This window comes from Atta colombica, unplaced genomic scaffold (assembly GCF_001594045.1).
Source record: "Atta colombica isolate Treedump-2 unplaced genomic scaffold, Acol1.0 scaffold100, whole genome shotgun sequence".
Taxonomy (NCBI): domain Eukaryota; kingdom Metazoa; phylum Arthropoda; class Insecta; order Hymenoptera; family Formicidae; genus Atta; species Atta colombica.
In genome coordinates this window covers 11095-30963 of record NW_017259185.1, presented here as the reverse complement: position 1 = coordinate 30963, position 19869 = coordinate 11095, and the positions used below count along the sequence as shown (strand labels likewise).

Genomic DNA, 19869 nt, shown 5'->3' with positions numbered 1-19869 from the left:
ATTCTAAAATGGAACGGCGAGTCACTCTCTCGAGCCAGGCTTAATTAATCCAGAGACTGTCGATGCAACCTTAACGCGCAGTGCGCAGCCACACACGGATGCGGAATGTCACGCGAAAACGCAAGTCATGTTTAGGTCATGGCACAATTAGATCGAACGCAAGCCAACGGGGCCGTCACGCGCGTAAAACTTCCTTCAGGATGATCGTCGTTGGCGCTTCTAATCGTCACCGGAAAGTTTTCGAGCACGCTGCATATCGTGAAGAGATATTTTTTTACGTAACATTGAATAAACAACCGGAATTGGAGAACGCGGCAGATAGAGCGGTCCAGCCGCTTCTTTAGGAGTCTGAGGTGAGGAATTTATTTCGCTAAAGTAATATGTTTTGAAAACATGGAATGCGAATTAATTTTCAAATCATTATAAATATTTAATATATATATTTTTTTTATCTCTAAGTTAGTATTTATGCTAAACTAATCAAATGCTAAAAATCTGATTAATTTTTTGTATATTATTCAATCCAATTCAAAAATCTTCATTTTATTTCGATAAATATAATTGATTTTTATTTCATCAAGCAAAAAAGTTTGATAACATTGGATTAGACTCTTCTATAAACTACTCAGTTTGTACTGAATGGACTCAAATTAAAGTTAAAACGTTTGCAATTAGTTATTCCAATTGTTTACAAATTATATTTTATTGCTTTATAAATATATTATTTATGAATCAACAATCACGAAGGCTCGTATAAACATTTACATTTAATTTGTTTTTGAAGCCACAAAAGTATTTTTATTTTTATTTTAATTAGACAATGTTGTATTATTTCAAAACGCTACTGTTGATTTTAGTTTCACGAAGTAGAAAATTAAATAACATTAAACAGAAATTTCTTTGATTAAAATAGAAACATGCGATTTAGTAATAATTGACACAAGTCATAGTTATTAATTTGATAAGCGTCGCGATGACTTTTCTCATAATATGAGTAATATTATCAATAGTCGCCTCTATCTATGACGAATTTTATCTATGACAAATTTTGACTCACTCAATCTCTCTATTTATTTAATTTGCTATGCAACAAAATTTCCATTGTTTTAAATAAATTTCATTTATGATTTTTTAGAATATCTTATATGCCAACTTATGAATTTTATTTTTTTTTAATTAAAATATATTTTGTTACGTAACCGCGAAACATCGATGACTTCGCGATGATATAGCGTAGTGAAGAATTCAAAATACAAAAAATCCACATATCAAATTTAACATTTAAAATAATAAATTTTTTTAATTCATTCGAAATTTCATTAATCAATGAGAATCCTTTCAGTTTTTTGTTTACACTTCAATAAAACGTACGGAAGATAAAAAATACAATCAACGAACGTCCATGAAGGGTCAGTTATTGAAATAAAACGAAAGTGGCGCGTAACAGAGTTGATAAAGAATCTCAACATTGTCGCTCTCAATTGGAAAATGATACTTATCCCCTTACGATCCTCCACCACTCACAGATAACAACGGGAATTATACGTTAAAGTGACGCATGCAATGAAGAGAGAGAATAAAAAAGAACAGAAGCGCACCTGCCAGACCCATCGTGAAGATTCTTTTTCAACCGGTTGATCTTCGTGCCGGTCCCCGTCGATCTCGATGGACCGCCACTCTCTCAATCACTATCGCGATGCTGCTGACGTGTTTACTTTCTTATCGGCTACTCGTTCGCAATTCAATCGAGAGATCAATCCTCGATCAACTCCGCTGCTTCCATCCGTTGCCGACTACTCCTTTTCTTTCTCTCTTTCTCTGTCTCTCCTCTGCCTTTCAATGCTTTCCTATGCGAGGAGCGTGTTCACGCGAAAGAATAGGAATCACCCATTGTTTAAATCTATCTCGCTTAAATCGAAACTGGACGATTTTAACGCGTGTCGAAAAATTACGCGGCGACAAGCGAGAACGCGAGCGATGGCGAGTGACGGTGATAATCACGACGGCGTTAATGACCTTCGCCAGACACTACGGCGGCGGTCCGATGACGACTGGCAAACAGCTGTAAACGTACGCACGTTTTGCCATCGTACTTTACTGTTTCGCAATGGTGGGAGACTAGTGGCCGCGGACATGAGCGTTAACGCGATCAAACGCGTCACGTATCTGCGAATCTTTCCAGATTTTATCTCTAAATATGTAGAGTTGGTAGGTAGAATGTTTAGAACACATCTACAAAAATTTAATTTTATAATTACATTTTTTTACTAATTATAATATCTTATAGTTACATTATATATTAATTACATGATAGATGAACGTAACAATAATGAATTTAAGAGTTTCTTCATTTCTGTGAGAGTATTTAGAAATACTTTTTATTTTCCTTTTCCAGAACAAGGTTTTTAACTTCTTTCCGGTTTTTTTAAACGCACATTGATATTTTGATTGTGAATTCTGATAAATTTAAATCTAAAAAAATAAGTAAAACAATCCAATTTGATGGCCAAAACTCATTGTTAAAGCTTTGGCATTTACATCAGAATTTTTCACATTTTTGTATAATTTGAAACAAAAATAAAAAATTTGCTCTATTTCTTGATTCTTGTTGACGAAAGAGTTAAAAAATTCATGTTGTCGACAGGAAATCAAAAAAACTATGCCTATGGTGTGACTGCCTCACTTAAAAGTCAAGAAATCATATGAATTCATGTAACAAATTCTCTGATAATGATTTAAACGAGGAAACACGTGTCAATTTTTGGAAAAATTTTCGAGAGATAACTTTCATATCATTCAACGATTTTGAGTATCTATATCCCCCTAAAAATATAACTGTTAAATAAATTTAATAATCGAAAAATATATGTAATATACAATGATAAGATACGATATTGACAATTATTTATCTGACTCGATTATCTTTTTAGGCACGAAAGTATCAATCTATGTTATAACAAAAAATTATTCGTTACAGCCAATGCACAAAGTTTTTTTGTTCTTGATGAAAACAAAAAAACGTATGTTATGCTGTCATTTTATTTATGACGATTCACCGTGGAACCAGGTGGCTCGGATGACATTACGTCATTGCGTCCTAGGTACCGACGACGCATGTGATCGGATGCGCCGCAAATTGCATCGTTCTTTTTTGCGCGAGAGCCTACGTAAGCGTCGTAAAGAGCTAAAAATACAGAAAGTGGGACTAGTCGAAAATATATTGCTTCTCGCATATGCACACATTTATCTCATTCATAGGCCATGCTATACATATCACGCGTTTTCCAATGTTAAGAATCATTCGGCGTGGAGTGATTAATTAATAATAATTAATTAACAGCAATCACCCATATAAAACTAATAACAAAGACCTTTGAGAAAACGTTGAGATTTGAGATGTAAGCATTCAGATTTGAAATGGAGAAAGCCCTTCATTTTAAAAGCCCTTTTCTAAGTTTAAAACTGTAATATCCAGATTGTATCTTTGGACGTTAATTATTTTTTATTGCTGGCTGCTCAGTTTCCTTCCGATATTATTTCCCGTGCAGAAAACAGAAATGTATGACCAAGCCATTCGTTATTTTTTTCTTCTATCGGCACGGTTGACTCGCTACCAGACTAATCAGACGGCTGTGACAAAGAGACTGCTGAGATTAATCGCTCGCGTTTTTTTTTCGCGCAAACACAGACCATGGAGAATGACATGTGTAACAAAGCTCCTACTGGATGAATATGCATCGAGAAAGAGAAAGAGAGAGAAAGAACCGAAGTGAGTCAGTTTCCCTGCGATAAAGCACAATGCAGAAAGCTCCTGTTCCAGCACTGACGGACAATGAGACAGCGAATGAAAGTGTGATTCATACCTCTGTTTTCTTCGTGTTTACTCCCTCTGTCCTTCGTGTGCCAATGATATGCTTATTAGGCTCGCGTTTATATGTACTTGGCATCACGGTGTCGGCATGGTACGAAAAATCTACGGGAGTACGACGACTGATAATTTCGCGAGCGGGCCGCGGATACTTTTATCAAGTACCGCAAGAAAACAGAAATACCGACGTAGTAGATCTGTGATATCTTTGGATGTCTGCCTCGTGTATTTTTAGATTTTCGTATCGTGTCACGCGCGTTATACACGACCGATTTCTCGGCCGTTAATTGCGAGATACCGCAACGAACGCGACAACACTTTGCAATGATATAATCGACGATCGATGAGCTTGTATTCCATGCTTTTTTTTACGATTTCATATCTATCTGATAAACACCCATCGATTTGAAATTGATTCGAGGTTATTGTTGAATACACATCAGTTTCTATATCCATGTTCAAATTGCATGTTGAGGAACAGAGAAGAATTTTCGAAATTATTTTATAAATATTTACCGGTATAATTTTGATTTAAAAAAAACAATAAAACGTGATAAATATTAAAAATAAAACGTGCGAAAAGTAATACATCATTTAAATGATAACGTAATCACAATTTAACGATCAAATTCGTGGAATTAATGATAGGATTAATGATAGTTTACATCTTCCATTAGATAATTCGTTTATAAATAGTTTTGTAAAAAAATTTGGCATCCCATGTGTAGATAAGATAAGACAAGATAAGTAAGATAGGAAACATTTTCAATAAGATTTAGCAAGTATGTTAAATTTTTCAAGCTGATACAATATGCGCTATAAAAGTCAAATTATGTTATTTAGAATAATTATTATTTTTACATTTTGACAGTCTGAAAAAGGATATTTGTATAAATTCTAAAAGAGCTAATATCTTTGATCAGCAAATACATATGTATTTGTTTCATTTCAAGCAATTTTTGTTTCTTAATTTAGCTTTACATAAAAAAGAAGTGTTTACGTCAATGCAAATAATTGAATGAAATAGGATCTAAAAAATTGAATTGCAAATTTAAAAAATTTTATATAATATCCACATTTAGTATTCTTTTTAATAAATATTGACTTAATTACTTGTCGAAATTCAGTATTAAGCCTTCTTTTCTTAAATATTTCTTTTGCTTAAATTTAAGAATTTCGAAGTTTTATTTATAATAATAAATATCGTCATAAATTATGTTATGGTATGGAAATAAAAAAAGAAGTAAGATATACGTAATCTCTTTTTGATACAGTTTCTCTCTGAATAGCACTGCATTGATAACGAACTAAACCGATAAAATATAGAGATAAAAAGATAAACTATTCTTCAAATAAAATAAAATACTGTCTTCCTATAAATTAACTTATGATGCTTTAAAAATTTCCTTTACCTTTTAAGTGTCTATTCTTTGTAATTACATTTTTATTCTTTTATTTATTTTTCAATGCTCCCTTCCTTTTTGTAGTGTTATTTATATCATATAATTCTATTTACGTATAGTAGGACATTGTGATACCTAAAGACATATTTTACCTTGATATATTAGTTATTTTTTTAATAATCACTGAATTTTTAATGTTGACAGTATTCAATTATAATGAAATTTTTAATTTAAAAAAATTTCATTATTGTTAAAAAATTAATTAGTGTCCAAAAGTACAAAATGTACTCCCTAGGTATCACAATCTCTCCTATATATATTCATAACTTACAGTTAACTTACTTTACAGTCAAAGAAAAATCAAGACATTGTTAAATAAAATCTTTACAGTAATTTCCGAAAAAAAATTTCTAATATTTTTTCTAATATTATTATACGAAAGTACTCACAAATCCCGAGATATTCACACGTACTGAAATCCAGATCGGGCTGGTCAATTATATCGAAGGGAAAGGCTTCGTCATCGAGCTTCATCGCAGAGAGCTCTTTTTTCTTGCGTTTTGCAGTAGCAATTGTTACAGAATAACGAGACTACTCTCGAATTGTAGACGAATCGTCGCAATGCGCGAGCACTACCAGTATATGCGTTTCATGAACAGTGCGGCGTGCAATGTGTGATACATTGTCGTTACGCGGATTCTAGCCTCTAATCATCAATATGACCCAGCGATGTCACTCGATGTCGAGAATATAACTCCGGAGGAGAGTTATATGCGAAGTCACGGAGGAGTTGTACACGACGGTTTGATCTCGACAGACGCACTAAAGTGCGGGATAGAATTTTTCGTTTTGAGAGATCGCTGGAGTAAACGGTGCTCGCAGTGGGAAAGAAGGAGCGGACAGGAGGGGAGGACGACTCGGAACTGATAATCTAATCTTGTCCTGTTTGTCGTTACACTTATGCACATATGATGCATTAGGTTCGTAGGAATGTTTTTCTATAAAACAATTAGAGAAATAGAGAAAGAAGGGAAGAAATGATTAAGCGGTAATCTTCACAAAAAGAGATAAATAGAGCGTGAATAATGGAAACGGATTAACGATATAAATATAATAAAAGCAAATATCTTAAGAACGTATGAAAAGAATTTTTTTTCTAGAAAACATTTATCTTTAAAATTAAAGATAGAAAACATTGTAAGTCCTTAGTAAAATACAACTGTATTTTTAATTCTTATTTGATAAGGTTTCTAAATATTTGATTAGCTAATATCAAATATCTTTAGTAGATACCATTTTCGAGAAAATATTTAAAGATGTAAAAAAACAACTTTTTGAGAAAAGTATCAAGTAAAAAACTAGGTTTTTATTGTAAAAAATATTTTTTATTAAATTATATAAAATTCGTGAAAAAACATGAAATTCATGTTAAATATATAGAAGAAGAAATAGAATTTTCATTTTTCTTATTATTTCGATACTTTTTAATACTTTTGTCTTTATAATTTTATATCAAAACGGAAATATGTATTATTGGCTGTTGCAATTCTTGGTGAATTGGTAATAGGTTAATAGGTGTGTTGTAATAGGTGTGCGTTGCTTGCACTCTTTGTATTCAGCATCTGTGCTTTCTCTTTTCTCAACGCTCTTTAACGCTATTTTTCTTATCACATCATTTTAAATGCAAAAATTTTGGGGGTTTCAAGCAATGCGAACAAACATAAATGACCTAAAAAAAATATCCAAATAGAAAACTGTCAAAGTCGAAGGAAAAAAACTATTAATTTCCATTTTTTACCCTAAAATTCTAGTATTTTTCCATCATTTACATCTCTAGAAATACTTCAAAATATTATTATTCTTTTTAATGTTATATAAAAATTATTTTATAATATACTTATAAAATACTTATAAAATACTTATAAAATAAGTATTAAACAACTTTCGATAAGGTAAATATTAATAATTTATTAAAACAAAACTTATCCTTTAATAACCTGAAGAATTATAACATATTGTTCAAATGAAAAAATAAAAATATATTAGGTACAAAATTGTATCTTATGTTAAAAATTTCATCATTAGTTCATGCTGGAAGAGGACACGCATGTTTCTATGTCTATCTGTCTATAGTGCCAGATATTATCGCACGGATTGCATCAAATACGATAAGAATCATCGACGATGCTTATCATTTTGTATGTACAACGATGGCTAGCAAGATTATGTAAATGATGATAATTCGAGAAAAACATGACAATCAGTATACGATAGACTGGCATCTGCTGCAACCAGGTCGACGAAGTAAGTGCTCGTCATGATTTTTTGCCATAGTACACCTGTCATACCAGTTTCCTCTTTGCGACAAAACAATATTTCATTTCTCAATGTCTCTTTAAAAGTTTTTGTATGTTTCATAAGTATTTCTCCGAAGCAAGATATTTTCATTTTATCAATTTCTTCCGTATCCCTTCTCTTTTCCGCTCTTTCCCATTCCGCAAAACATTTATTAGTCCCGTATTTATACGATATTTAGACGTAGCAATTTCAAAGAAATCTAATGTTTTCCTCGCTAAATTTGTACGCGTAATTGTCTATTTTTTACAGTTTTTTTTTTACGACAGCTTCAGTTGAATTATAAAATCGCAATTATAGCAATAATTGTATAAATAATATTAATGAATCACGTTTATCTGTATTCGAGACATTACACAAGCAGCTCGTATAAAATATGTAATAAGATATAATAAGAGTTTGTAATGATATATTATAACGAGATGACCTATCCTAATATAATAATTGCGCTTCAAGTTTATGCCTTTATTATAATATTAAAATCAGAATCGACGGCAGTTCGTGCGACAAAATGGCAGTGCGTCATATTACATGTAAATCTTAATTTTTAAGACAATTTGTCACGTCCTACAAATCCCTCGCTGCATTTTTCCAAATCCAAACAGATTGACGTCATGCATTCATGTTCTTGAGATCGTGTTTGAGACCGCAAATTGAGATACGTTTCCTATTAAGCGAAAATAATGTCGGCGTTATAAGTCAACATATATACGTAATAATACACTGCATAATATCCGCGAGTATATCTATTCTCGGAAGCTGCAAGAGGTCAATAGGTCTCTTTAACCTTCATCTTTTTTTCACCATCGCATACCTTCACGACGTGTTGAATACATGATGCATTCAAAAGAAAAATTTGTCACGTACGTGTACGTTTTTTTAATAATTTAATTTCTTAAATCTCTCTCTCTCTCTCTCTCTCTCTCTCTCTCTCTCTCTCTCTCTCTCTCTCTCTCTCTCTCAAGCAAAGAATTCTCTGAATTTCTCCGATTCTGTAGATTCCTTTATATCTTCGAAGAAAGATTTATCATTTCAGATTTTTTTTAGCCAAGAAAAATGCAATGATAAATATACAGACATCGTGATAGATAAAGAACGTTATCTTGGTGAAGAAAGACAGATTCAAAATCAAGGAAACTGTCATTAAAACATCTGTTAGTCAACTGCGAGTCACGTATGACCCACGGTTTCATGTACCTAGCAGTGTCATGACGTTTTGCATATTTTTTTTAGTAATGTATGAAGGACATTAAAGTGCTTTCGTTAGAATAAGGCATGAGCACGTGTTCAGTGTATGCTATATATGTATATTCTCGCATGCAAATCTATTATCAATTATGTGATTAAAGATGATTCTGATCAATAGATTGTAAAAAAAATTATAATGCATTATGTACTCGCAGCGGTATATGTACATATATATATATATATATATATATATGTGTATTATTACTAAACGGAGGAAAACAGATAAGTCTTTCCAACGAAATCGTCTCGCTATTTTTGTATCAGATCTGCTACACTTTACAATATCATTGCGACAAGAAATAATTAATACTGATAACAAAAGAATTATTAACGTCAATAGTTAACGTGTACCTAACAGAAAAACACGATTACAAGTGATTGCGATCATCATGGATGAAAAATATATTCTTTAAGCTTTTTCTTTTTATAAAAAAAGACGTTATTTAACTGCATTAAGATTTTTTTGTTTAATTTATATGCATAATTTAAAATATAAATATATGTAAAAATATTTATGTAAAACTTACAAAGTCTATATTTCATGCCTATTAATTATATGACATTCTTCCTTAACAAAAAAATAAATTATATGACATTCTTTCTTAACAAAAAAATAAATTAAAAAGTCTTATTTTTTCCTTTAATATTTAATAAAAGAGATATTATTATGTAAAATTTATCCAACATTGTTCTTTAGACGGACAATACGTGAGTCGTGCACCTTATAATGTGTATGCGAATGAGAATCGCAAACGTTCACAAATGTTTGTCTAAAAAAAAAACTGGATGTAACGTTCCAGTAAAATTTACATAATAATATTTCTTTTGATAGAATTTTGATTGACCAACAAAAGAAATGGTTTTCTTGACTGTGTTTTTTTAATGACTATTGCAGTAACAGATGCAAATTATGAAACACTTTGTAAAGTACAATAAATAAAAACTAGTGATTTTATTTTGCAATTCCCTCTAGAGAAAGAGTTAGGAATAATTAAATAATTTCCAATTAATTTCTTAAATATTCTTTTAAATATCATCAATTTTACTATTTAAAAAATTTTGAACGGCAATTTGGATGAATACATTATAGAAAAATTTGGTGGATACATTTATTTTAATTTTTCATTTGCATAACATGTACAATAATTTCGGAAATCTTCACAGTTTTGTGACGCGCGAAATATTTGCATTCGGAATAAATGTGTTATTACAGCAGGATTTTTGGAACATGTGGTAAAAAACGCATTTGGTAAACAGATCTGTGGAAGCTTACTGTCGTTTAGAGATAATCCGTCTTTCTTTGAAATACGTCCTTTACATCTTTTGCAATTTAGAGATGCAAGTGAATAACAAGTGTTCCAAACTTGGCAGTCGAGGGAAGTATTTGTAATCTGGCGATAATGGTCTAATCATTAGCGATAGCATGGTGCGAGTTTATCGGCTAGGCTGCTTATCTCTAATAGGTCGAGAAAGAAAAATAAGAAGCTTTTGAAAACAATAGAGGCCGGGAACAATGCAAAAAAGAATTTTATAAGTTATATAATTACATATAAATTAGATATATTATTAATATTTTTTTATTATTAATTTTTTTTTTAAATGGAATCATATAAATCTTTTTTTTTATGATTTAGTTTCCCTAGCTATTCTGCATATAAAGATATTAAGGTAAAAAAAGCTATAAAAAATATAGTTTACAAAACATTTACATGAACTTAAAATATTTTTTCTATGATAATCCGAAATATTTGATACGATATAAAACGATCTACTTTGTATAACTTCTCTCAAATATTTATCACGCGTAAATGTTTTCATTTTCTATATTCAGATATTCAGATTATAATAAGGAACGCAGAATCATTAAAATCAATAATATCGAGAAAAATATATAGAAACTTTTATGAACTATACAAGAATGCTATTTTCTATTGTAATTTACGCATATAAGACTTACAGAATTTTTATCTCATTATTTCATCTTTAATTATCTTTGATACACGATTTAATCCAAACATGAGAAAGCATTGTAATTAATTTATTAATTTTCAAGATAATTTTTTTCAAAAATATTATTTATGTAGAAAAAACTACTTCACATTTTTAAATCATCCAAAAACTTACGTTTAAAACTTATTCTATATCTTTAATTTATTTCTTTACGAATAATCATTGCTTTCTCGATAACATTCTTTCAATATTCTATAAACGAATCGGACATACAGGGTGACGCATGAAATTTCATTTAATTATTTCATTAAATTAAAACTATACTCGTAAAGTATCGGTTTTTTTTAATTGTATGACCAAATGCTTTACTAATTCGTAAAAATTATGTATGGCACGAGCTGGTAAAGGTAAAAATACACATTTGTAAGATTACGATTGAACTTAAAAAGTTGAACAAAAAAAAAGTTGATTTGAAAACTTGAAAAGTTGAGTTAAAATGAAAATTATATTGTTTTTCGCAGAAATAGTGTAATAGAAACTTGGAGATATTTCCATCTACATCATGCAGGTGTGCTTATCTAAAGATTTATATTGAAAAATATAATCAGAAAGGCATATTTCCAAGAAGTTTTAAGACAAAACAGTCATATTGAATGTTATCTATTAGAAATAATTTTCCAAGTTTTGGTAATTAATTCTATTTCAGTTCAATATTAATTTTGTTAAAAATAAATATTCTATGCAAAAAGGAAGATTATGGCAATGATGCCCCAATCTGCATTTCATAAACTAGTCACTGAAAAAAATATTAAATTTTAATAAATATTGCTTTGAATAATTTTAATTGAATGTAAATATTTATTAAATGTAAACATATATTTATATTTGGTACAAGACCCATTCATTTAACTAATACAATATATAATAACTAATATATAATTAATAATATATTTTTCAAATTGAATAAATGTTTATTTACTGTAAATAAATAACTTAATTATTAATATTATATATGTTAAAATTTAGTAAATTTTTTTTCAATGTGTATGCATTTTTACCTTCACCCAATTTTGACTCGTGTCACACCTAACAGAATTTCCACGAAGTACAGGATTTGTATTAAACACAGTAGTTTAAATACGAAATAATTAAATAGTACGATATTTCATATGCCACTCTATATTATAGATTCGATTATCAATGCGCATGGTTTTCAATTGGTAGACTTGTATAATAATTAATATGTAGATACGTGTAACGGTAAAAATGAAAAAATTTCTATTCGCGATATAGTCTCACGTAATATCAGCGGTTTCTTACGTCTACTGTTAGGGCGTATTCATTAAGAGTGGAAAAATAAAATCAGGAAAAGCAAAATGCGGAAAAACAGAAGTTGTTGTTTAAGTTAATCGAATATTGCTAACAGTTAGTAATACATACATATACATCTTTCTTTCTCTAGCTTTTCTTTTTTGACTTCTGATTAGGATTTCCATTTGTCCACATTCTTTTTCGCTCTGAGTGTGAATATGCTCTTAGATATAGGTGTGATTAGAAATTAGAATGCGTCAAATCGATGGAGTTGGACAATCTCGACAGTCGTAAAAGCTCTTTCCTCTTTGCTGCGGGTTATCAACTGACCTCTTCGCGGCGCGGTTTGCTTATAACGTTATTAACCACTGATACGACACGCCGAGGATGCAACCTTCGATTTGTCATGCAGTCAAAACGTGTCGCGATTCACTGACAAGCGAAATCCGTTCAAGACGACCGTCCATGGCCGGATCACTCTCGTCCTCGGACGTCTAAGTTCGCCTGAGAGTACTTAAACGTGAAGTAATTTTTTTTTTCGAAAAAAGAAATGCTTATGTATGTACATATTCTAGCCTTCGTTTAGCACATCTTTGCTGCTAAAAACGCTTTTGTCATTATTAGCATTAGGATAAAAACGCTGAGTCAACCATTATGGTATAAAAAAAGAATAGTTCATAAGATACCGTTTGTTCACGATGAGTATTTCTGATTAAAAGAGGTATAAAAAAAGAAACATGCGCTCGCGAATGCGCTAACAACGAGCACTTCTTCATATTTCCCTATTCATATTTCTTTAGACGTTATCTCACGTAAACATGCTTCTTTGTACGTGATATTCCCGTCGCGCGAATCATGGAAATAACCACGCGCGAGTGCCACGTGCTTCAGCCAAGACGCGCCATCGATGAATTACCGTTAATCAATTGACTTGGTGCAATAAAACAATTATCGCAAGTATGATTCGAGCGAAGTATATTATTGCGACGCACTTTGTGTTCCAATCGCACGCGACTCTATTAAAACATATATCAAAAATTATTTATAAAATAATTATTATTTATTATAAAGTTCAAAAAAGTTAAAAAAAGATCTATTTTTAAGCAAAAATCGAGCTCAGAGAATCAATTAATTAAATTAAAAGATTTTCAGACATCTTTATACGATCATAATGAAATTATTTATACTTTCCTGACTTATATAAACAACATTACGCGTAAAGAAATAATATCATCAGTAATTGTAACACAAAAAAACTTGTCGGTCGAATAAATAGTCTCGTACATATATGAATTCATTCCCGCGGATAATAACATCAAATATTATAATATAACACTTAATAGCGACTGCACGCGCATGAGCGATTCTCTTTTTTATTTTATCATCATGTTTATTAACGAACGAATAAATACTTTAAAGTCATTTCTTCAGAATATGTACATATAATGCAATGTCGTTTACAAAGTGGTACTTCATTTGGCCATTTTAAAAATCACTCAATCTCTAATTAAATAATAATTGTCATTATCCAAGCAACATAGTTACGTTCAAAATAAACGTTTAAAACTTAATGTTTTTAAAATTATTTAATAAACATTATAAAAATGTTTATAAGATGTTAATAACGTTTTTATATAAATAGAATTTTTTTACACTTTTAAACAGTATATAAAACGGTTCGGTTGAATGTTTTTTTTAAATATAAATTGCCTGCTAGTAAATTATATGGCATTATTAATCGACGATCAGTAGTAATTTTCTTGCTTTTATAAAATATCGATAATTCTCGCGGATACAATCGATTATATCAAGACGATCGCCATTTTAAAACATAATTTTCATTATTAATGATCAATCTTTGTCCGTTTCATTTAACGTCAGCATTTCCAAGATTATAAACAGATCGTTAAGATCCTTTTTTAAGATGCTGACAATTTACGCGTTACAGTCGATTACTGGACTAGCCGCCATTTTGAAATACTGTCTTCATATCGTTAATCACGAACTTTGAATATCCGCTTGTTTCATTTAGCGTCAACTTTTCTGAGACTTGTCAACAGATCATTAAACATTTTTTTAAGGTGTCGACGATTCATGCAGCGCAATCGATTACGAGACTGGCCGCCATTTTGGTTTACTGCGCAGCCGAGGTCCCTGGGTTATCTACAGCATGACCGACGCGACCTTATCTTGAGCACGGCTTGTTCATCCCGCGCAAATTTTTATGCGCAATCATCAGTACAGAATGTGCTTGTCTGCAATCGATTGCGTAATAGACGTATTCTTCCTTGGCTTCCCGATTTTTGTAGGCGCGCATACCGGCCTTTTTTTTCCCTCCGAGCGATTGTCCTTCGCAATGAGCTATTTGCGGCAATGAAACGAGGCGATATACGGAGAGTTTGCCAAATCATTGCCGCGAAACTCGCGGGAGTATATACTCGGTTTTGAAGTTGATCGACAAGATTTGTATATTTTGGGCACGTCCCCAATTTCTGTGAAACGCAGGCTCGGTTTTCGTCTCGTTTCGAGACTAAATGTGTTGAGAAAATAAAATTAAACGATATTATTAAATGATAATATTCAATGAGAAAATTATTGTATATATATTCGCTGTAAATAATATTATCAATTTTAAAATAGATTTTTAAAATAGTTGCATGCGCGTATATACGTTCGGATATTCTATATAGATGATAAGCGCAGAGATGAGAAATAAAATATGCTATTTAAAAACTTTCAGATATCTAAAGTTGCAAACATCCCCGTCAGCTAAATCGCAATTAAACTCAGACAGAACAAAAAGTCATGTTGTGACATCAAAATAATATCAAAATAGCTCTCCAAAATATAATTATATTAAAAAATTATATATATATATCGTCCTTTCGATCAGTGACGATTCATTTTAATATCATTTTAGCATTATCATGATTTGTTCTGCTTGGGAATCGTTCGCCATAAATGACTGTTCATTACACCGCAGATCCATTCGTGGAAGTACTCACCACCGTTCGAAGGGGAACAAAGCGACGGATGTCCGCCCCTGATGATCACGCTGTCCTTGACAACCACCAGTTCCTGGATGTCGTGGCCCTCCATGTCAAGGTCGGAATCGCCCCCACCACTTGCCTCGCTGCATCAACTGTCAAGGTTGATAAAGATCGATATAAAGGTCGTGCGGATATCTCGAATACCGTTCAGGATCGGACCGTCCGTCAATGCGAATCGCGAATCACAGCGCCCGCTGGCGCGCGCTGAAGTTAGGCGCGAACGCGCGCCCAGCTGACGCGCTTGGCGCTTCACACGCGTAGGGGGTTGGGCCGTACTTCGCGCCTCACTTCGTGCCGCTCGCTCTCTCTCACCGGTGCGGCTACCGTCCCGACTATTTTGGAAATATCGCGTGTGTTACCGCGGCACAACCGCGTCTCCGCGCTATCTGCGACCCGTCGTTTAATCATCATGCTTTCGGTGAGATTAGAAAACAAGCACCACGAGCGGAAGGGATGAGAAGCAGCAAATCGAAGCGTGATTTAAACACGCCTCGATCGATCTTGCGCGCGCGCGTACACACCCAGCAATATCGATCGATCGTGCGCAGTTGCACACGTATCAGATTAATTCAATTCCACACAAGTAGAATTTGAAGAAGGTACAAACCGCGATAAAACCTAAATTTGAAAGATAATTCTTGCAATTGATAACGATTTGAGCTTTCGATAAGAACGATTGCAATGTTATATAAATAAAATTCCCCCCCCCCCTCTCTCTCTCTCTTTGGCGAGTATAAACAGGTAGCAACAGAGAGGACGCGATCTAAACAAGTTAAAATTAAAACGTCTAAAATAGTCAAGATATAAATACGAATCGACTCGCAATTTATCTAGAAAGTTTTGTAACGCTTCGTACTCTTCGTAATAAATACGTAATATTTGACTGCACTGAAATCATTAGAGATCCACATAACGTCCATACTGAACGTGGTAGATAAAAAAATATTTTGAAAATCAATATCATCTGAGTTTCTTCGATTTTAAAGGCAGCTTTATTCGCAAACATATTATACATTAAATCAATCTTAATAGGAATTAGTTTATCAAATATAGGAATCGTCCAAGTTTTATCGAGATTAAATTTTGTCAAGATAAGAAGAGCAATGAAATTAATTTAGATAAGAAGAGCAAGGAAAAGTGAATAGATTACGTCTCTTTTTTTGTTTTGTTCTCTTGTTATTCTGTTTGACAATTTAAAATCAATCGAGAAACTAGTTTGTTCTCTTCGATTGCTAAAACATCATTAGTTTTCGACTATATTTATATCACCGACACTGTACAGATAAATTGTACAGATAAAAGTTAATAAATATTATTTGTGTTTTGTTGTATAAAATTATATGAATTACCGATTAATTTGTGAACAGTAATCTGAACATACACAGGCATCTGATTTTTTGTTTCTACACTTATCAGTAATCTCATTCAAACATTGCATATTTTCGAATATTTTTCAAAAATTTTTTTTTAAACCTTTTAACAATAAAAAAATAAGGAAATTAAAATTTTTTTTTAAAAAGTTGATGCTGAGATATTAACAATATTCTTTTATTTTAAAAAATTATGTGTTTAAAAACAAGAAAATAAAAGACTTAAAATATGTTTAGAAATTTTATATAATAAAAATAGTTTTAAGTATCAAATTCCATTTAATAATATTTACTAACTTAATCAAGACTCAAGAATTCGCGATATCATCATGTGATTCTTGTTATTTTTACGAAACAAAAATATAAATTCCCGATATAAAGCAACGCCCATGCGGAGGCGTTGCTTTATTCACAAAGAACAGAAAGCAGCTCGTTATTTAAAAAAAATCATTGAAGAACGAGTATGCAATGAACGCAGCTATGCGTTTCTATTGTTATAATCCTGGTCATGTAAAGAGGATTAAATATCACCGTGAATAATTGTCATCGGAAGACAACTCTAGAAACTACAATAGTGACTAAAATGAAACGAACAATTTCAAAAGCGGTTGACATTTTCGAACTGAGAGATATTTCGAAACGGATCTGAGATAAAATGCTAAATAATTCAATATGTAATCAATTTAAATCTATTTAATAACTTACCGCTCAATTTTCTTTCTTTTCAATGAATGGAGTAATTCTCATCGAAACGTCCGGACCTTCTTTCATTCATTCAAATGACAGAAAAGTCTTATAGTCTTAATTAATTAAAATTTTCCTGGGAATTTAAAAATCTTTTTATACTGATTCTACAAAGCTTAATAACAATTTGAAAACAAAAACAATAGCAACAAAGAATAATAGATTTTAATTAATCAGAAACCGTGTATTTGAAAATCTGTTATTCTCTATTTTTTTTACAATACCTTTACGCTTTTCAATTATATCTCAGACTTTACTTTTAATAACTTCCAATATGACAAAATGATTCCAAAATGACTCCAAAATGTGTAACTAAAGAAACTTAATTATTTTCAATTCATTATTCAATTCATTTCAGGATCGATTATTCCACCTTTTGTAGGAAAATTTTACCTGTTAGGTAAATCTGGCAATCCGCGCATGTGATTGGCTAATCTTGCTACTTACCCAATAAGTAAAATTTAACAAAAGGTGGAACAACCAGGCCTTAATTAATTTTAACGTTATATTAATGTTGTCGCGACTTATTGTTTTACTTGAGTTCGCGGTATCGTGTTATGCATGTACTGTTGCAGCGTTTTTATCATGTATAATATTTGCGCAATGCCAACATTATAACAGCACTGTCATTAAAAATCTCGAAGGATATAATATACTTAAAAGAAAATAAATCCGGTACTTCCTGATACCTTATCTACCCTCATTCTCCGATATATCACACGCTGCGTATAATATAATACGAAATTACATAATATCGACATAGAAATGCACGGCCTTTAAAAAGCCTTAGTAATAAAAAATAAACTAAAATAAAAATAAAAATAAATCAAAATTAAAGCTAGAGAGAAAGAGAGAGAGAGAGAGAGAGAGAGAGAGAGAGAGAGAGAGAGAGAAAGAGTTCTAACCTGATTGGACCGATCGACGATCGCGGCGCCCTCTTCGTCCGTCTGTCTGTCCGTCTTGCCAAGTGCCACGCGCACCGTTCTAGCGTTCTCACTCACAATTCACAATCAGTCAGCGACGGCGCCCGGCGCAAGTGACACCTCTTGTGCGTTTGTGTCGGGGACGCGCGCGCGCGCTCGCCATGCTGACTATTCTCTCGGCATACGATATCCTTCTGCTCCTTTCTGTCGCTTCCTTCGCGCGAAATCGCCTCTTCCAATTCGCTCGCTCAATTCGGCTCCCTCGCGCGCAACGGACGCGTAAACGGAAGACGCGATTGCGCGCATGCGCTCGCATCTGCTCCCTGCGGACGACGTAACGATACGCGAACAACTCTCAAAGTCCGCCCGGCCGGAAAGCGCCGGATCTACTACGGACGGTGCGAACTGCCGCGAGATCGCGGCGTGCACTGCCGCGTCGCGTAGCGTCGCGCGCCCCGCGCGACGCCGATGTTTTCTTCCTTTTTTTTTTCTCTAACGTGTGCTGAGCATCAACGAAGATACACGTGGCGGAACACACGCGCGGAATCGTTTCGCGAAAATCGCCGTCAAGGCGACAATCCCCAAGCAGAATAATTGTCACACAATAACGTGAAAATGAATAGTAAATAATTGAAAAGTGACATTTTAAGTGATAACTTTATAGTTATTTTGATAACTTACGTTCTATTTGCGTCTTTCGATGACAAATTGCCTCTTCCGCGACGTCTCTATCGGAATTTGAATCGCTCAGGATTTGTAATCATCGCACATCGAAATACGTACGCTGATGATCTTAGGCACGTTATTAACGATTATCATTCGTGGCCGGATAAGGCGAGTTGTAATATTTAAACATTACTTGGGCTACATTTCAAAATGTTCTCTTCCAGGTAGAACACATGATTGAGTCATGATGTCACAAGGTCATAATGTCATTTGACATCTATTTAAAAGTAAACTTATAAGACAAATAAACTCATGGTGTCTTTATGATATTATTATGATTTAATTCTGTGTTCTCTATTTGTGCTGCAAGTAAAAATTTCTCCAGAAAGAATGTCTTCAAATGTAGTTCTTAATGAGAATACACATGTCTTGATTACGTCTCTTCGTTGGTTGCTTCTATTTAATTCATGATAACGAGGAAAAAAATGTTATACTGTTTAAAATTCTATTATACTATCGATGAACAATGTTTTTTCATGTATTGTGCAAAAATAAATATAATGATTATCATGAATATTATTATATCATGAATTAGATTTAATAGATTATATCATGAATTAGATTTAATAGATATGATAGTTTTATATATATGAAAGAGCAACGATCGTTCTTTTATCACGGAAAGAAAATGTCTGCGTTATTACGCGTATCATATAAGATTTGTCAATCAAATCTATCATAAAGATATGGATTCAATTCGAGATAATAAATCGAAGAAATGACCAATATAACTGTTATCAAAATGGTATCAAAATAGTTTCAAAATAATTATTAAAAATCACTTTTCAATCTATTTTAGTTCACTTTCCAATTTATTTTAGTTCAAAAATTATTTTAATGTTATCAATCGTAACTTATCGTTCTGCTTGGGAAATTAAAAGACCGAGAACTTATTTTTCTATATATATATGTATATATATA

General features: G+C 32.3%; 2 protein-coding genes across 7 annotated transcripts in view; one reads left to right on the top strand and one right to left on the bottom strand.

Annotated features, from left to right (window-relative positions):
* The window catches only part of LOC108686020 (hepatocyte nuclear factor 4-gamma), a 40413-nt gene extending 21329 nt beyond the window's left edge, over positions 1 to 19084 (bottom strand). Inside the window, exons 1-2 of one of the 4 annotated variants that reach the window (XM_018191065.1) lie at positions 18205 to 19084; positions 15141 to 15277 (exon numbers count right to left, since the gene is read on the bottom strand). In XM_018191065.1, the coding sequence (XP_018046554.1) occupies positions 15141 to 15234 (94 nt within the window). In that variant the 5' untranslated portion in view covers positions 15235 to 15277; positions 18205 to 19084. Of the gene's footprint in view, positions 1 to 1598; positions 2035 to 5720; positions 6206 to 15140; positions 15278 to 18204 lie in introns of those variants that run through there. The other 3 variants (XM_018191081.1, XM_018191073.1, XM_018191098.1) reach the window with 3 other exon arrangements.
* LOC108685991 (zinc finger protein 598) overlaps positions 298 to 19869 on the top strand; it is a 27586-nt gene continuing 8014 nt past the window's right edge. The window contains exon 1 of one of the 3 annotated variants that reach the window (XM_018191053.1): positions 298 to 353. The gene's annotated coding sequence lies outside the window, so the exon portion shown is untranslated. Of the gene's footprint in view, positions 354 to 7431; positions 7576 to 15190; positions 15241 to 19869 lie in introns of those variants that run through there. The other 2 variants (XM_018191028.1, XM_018191036.1) reach the window with 2 other exon arrangements.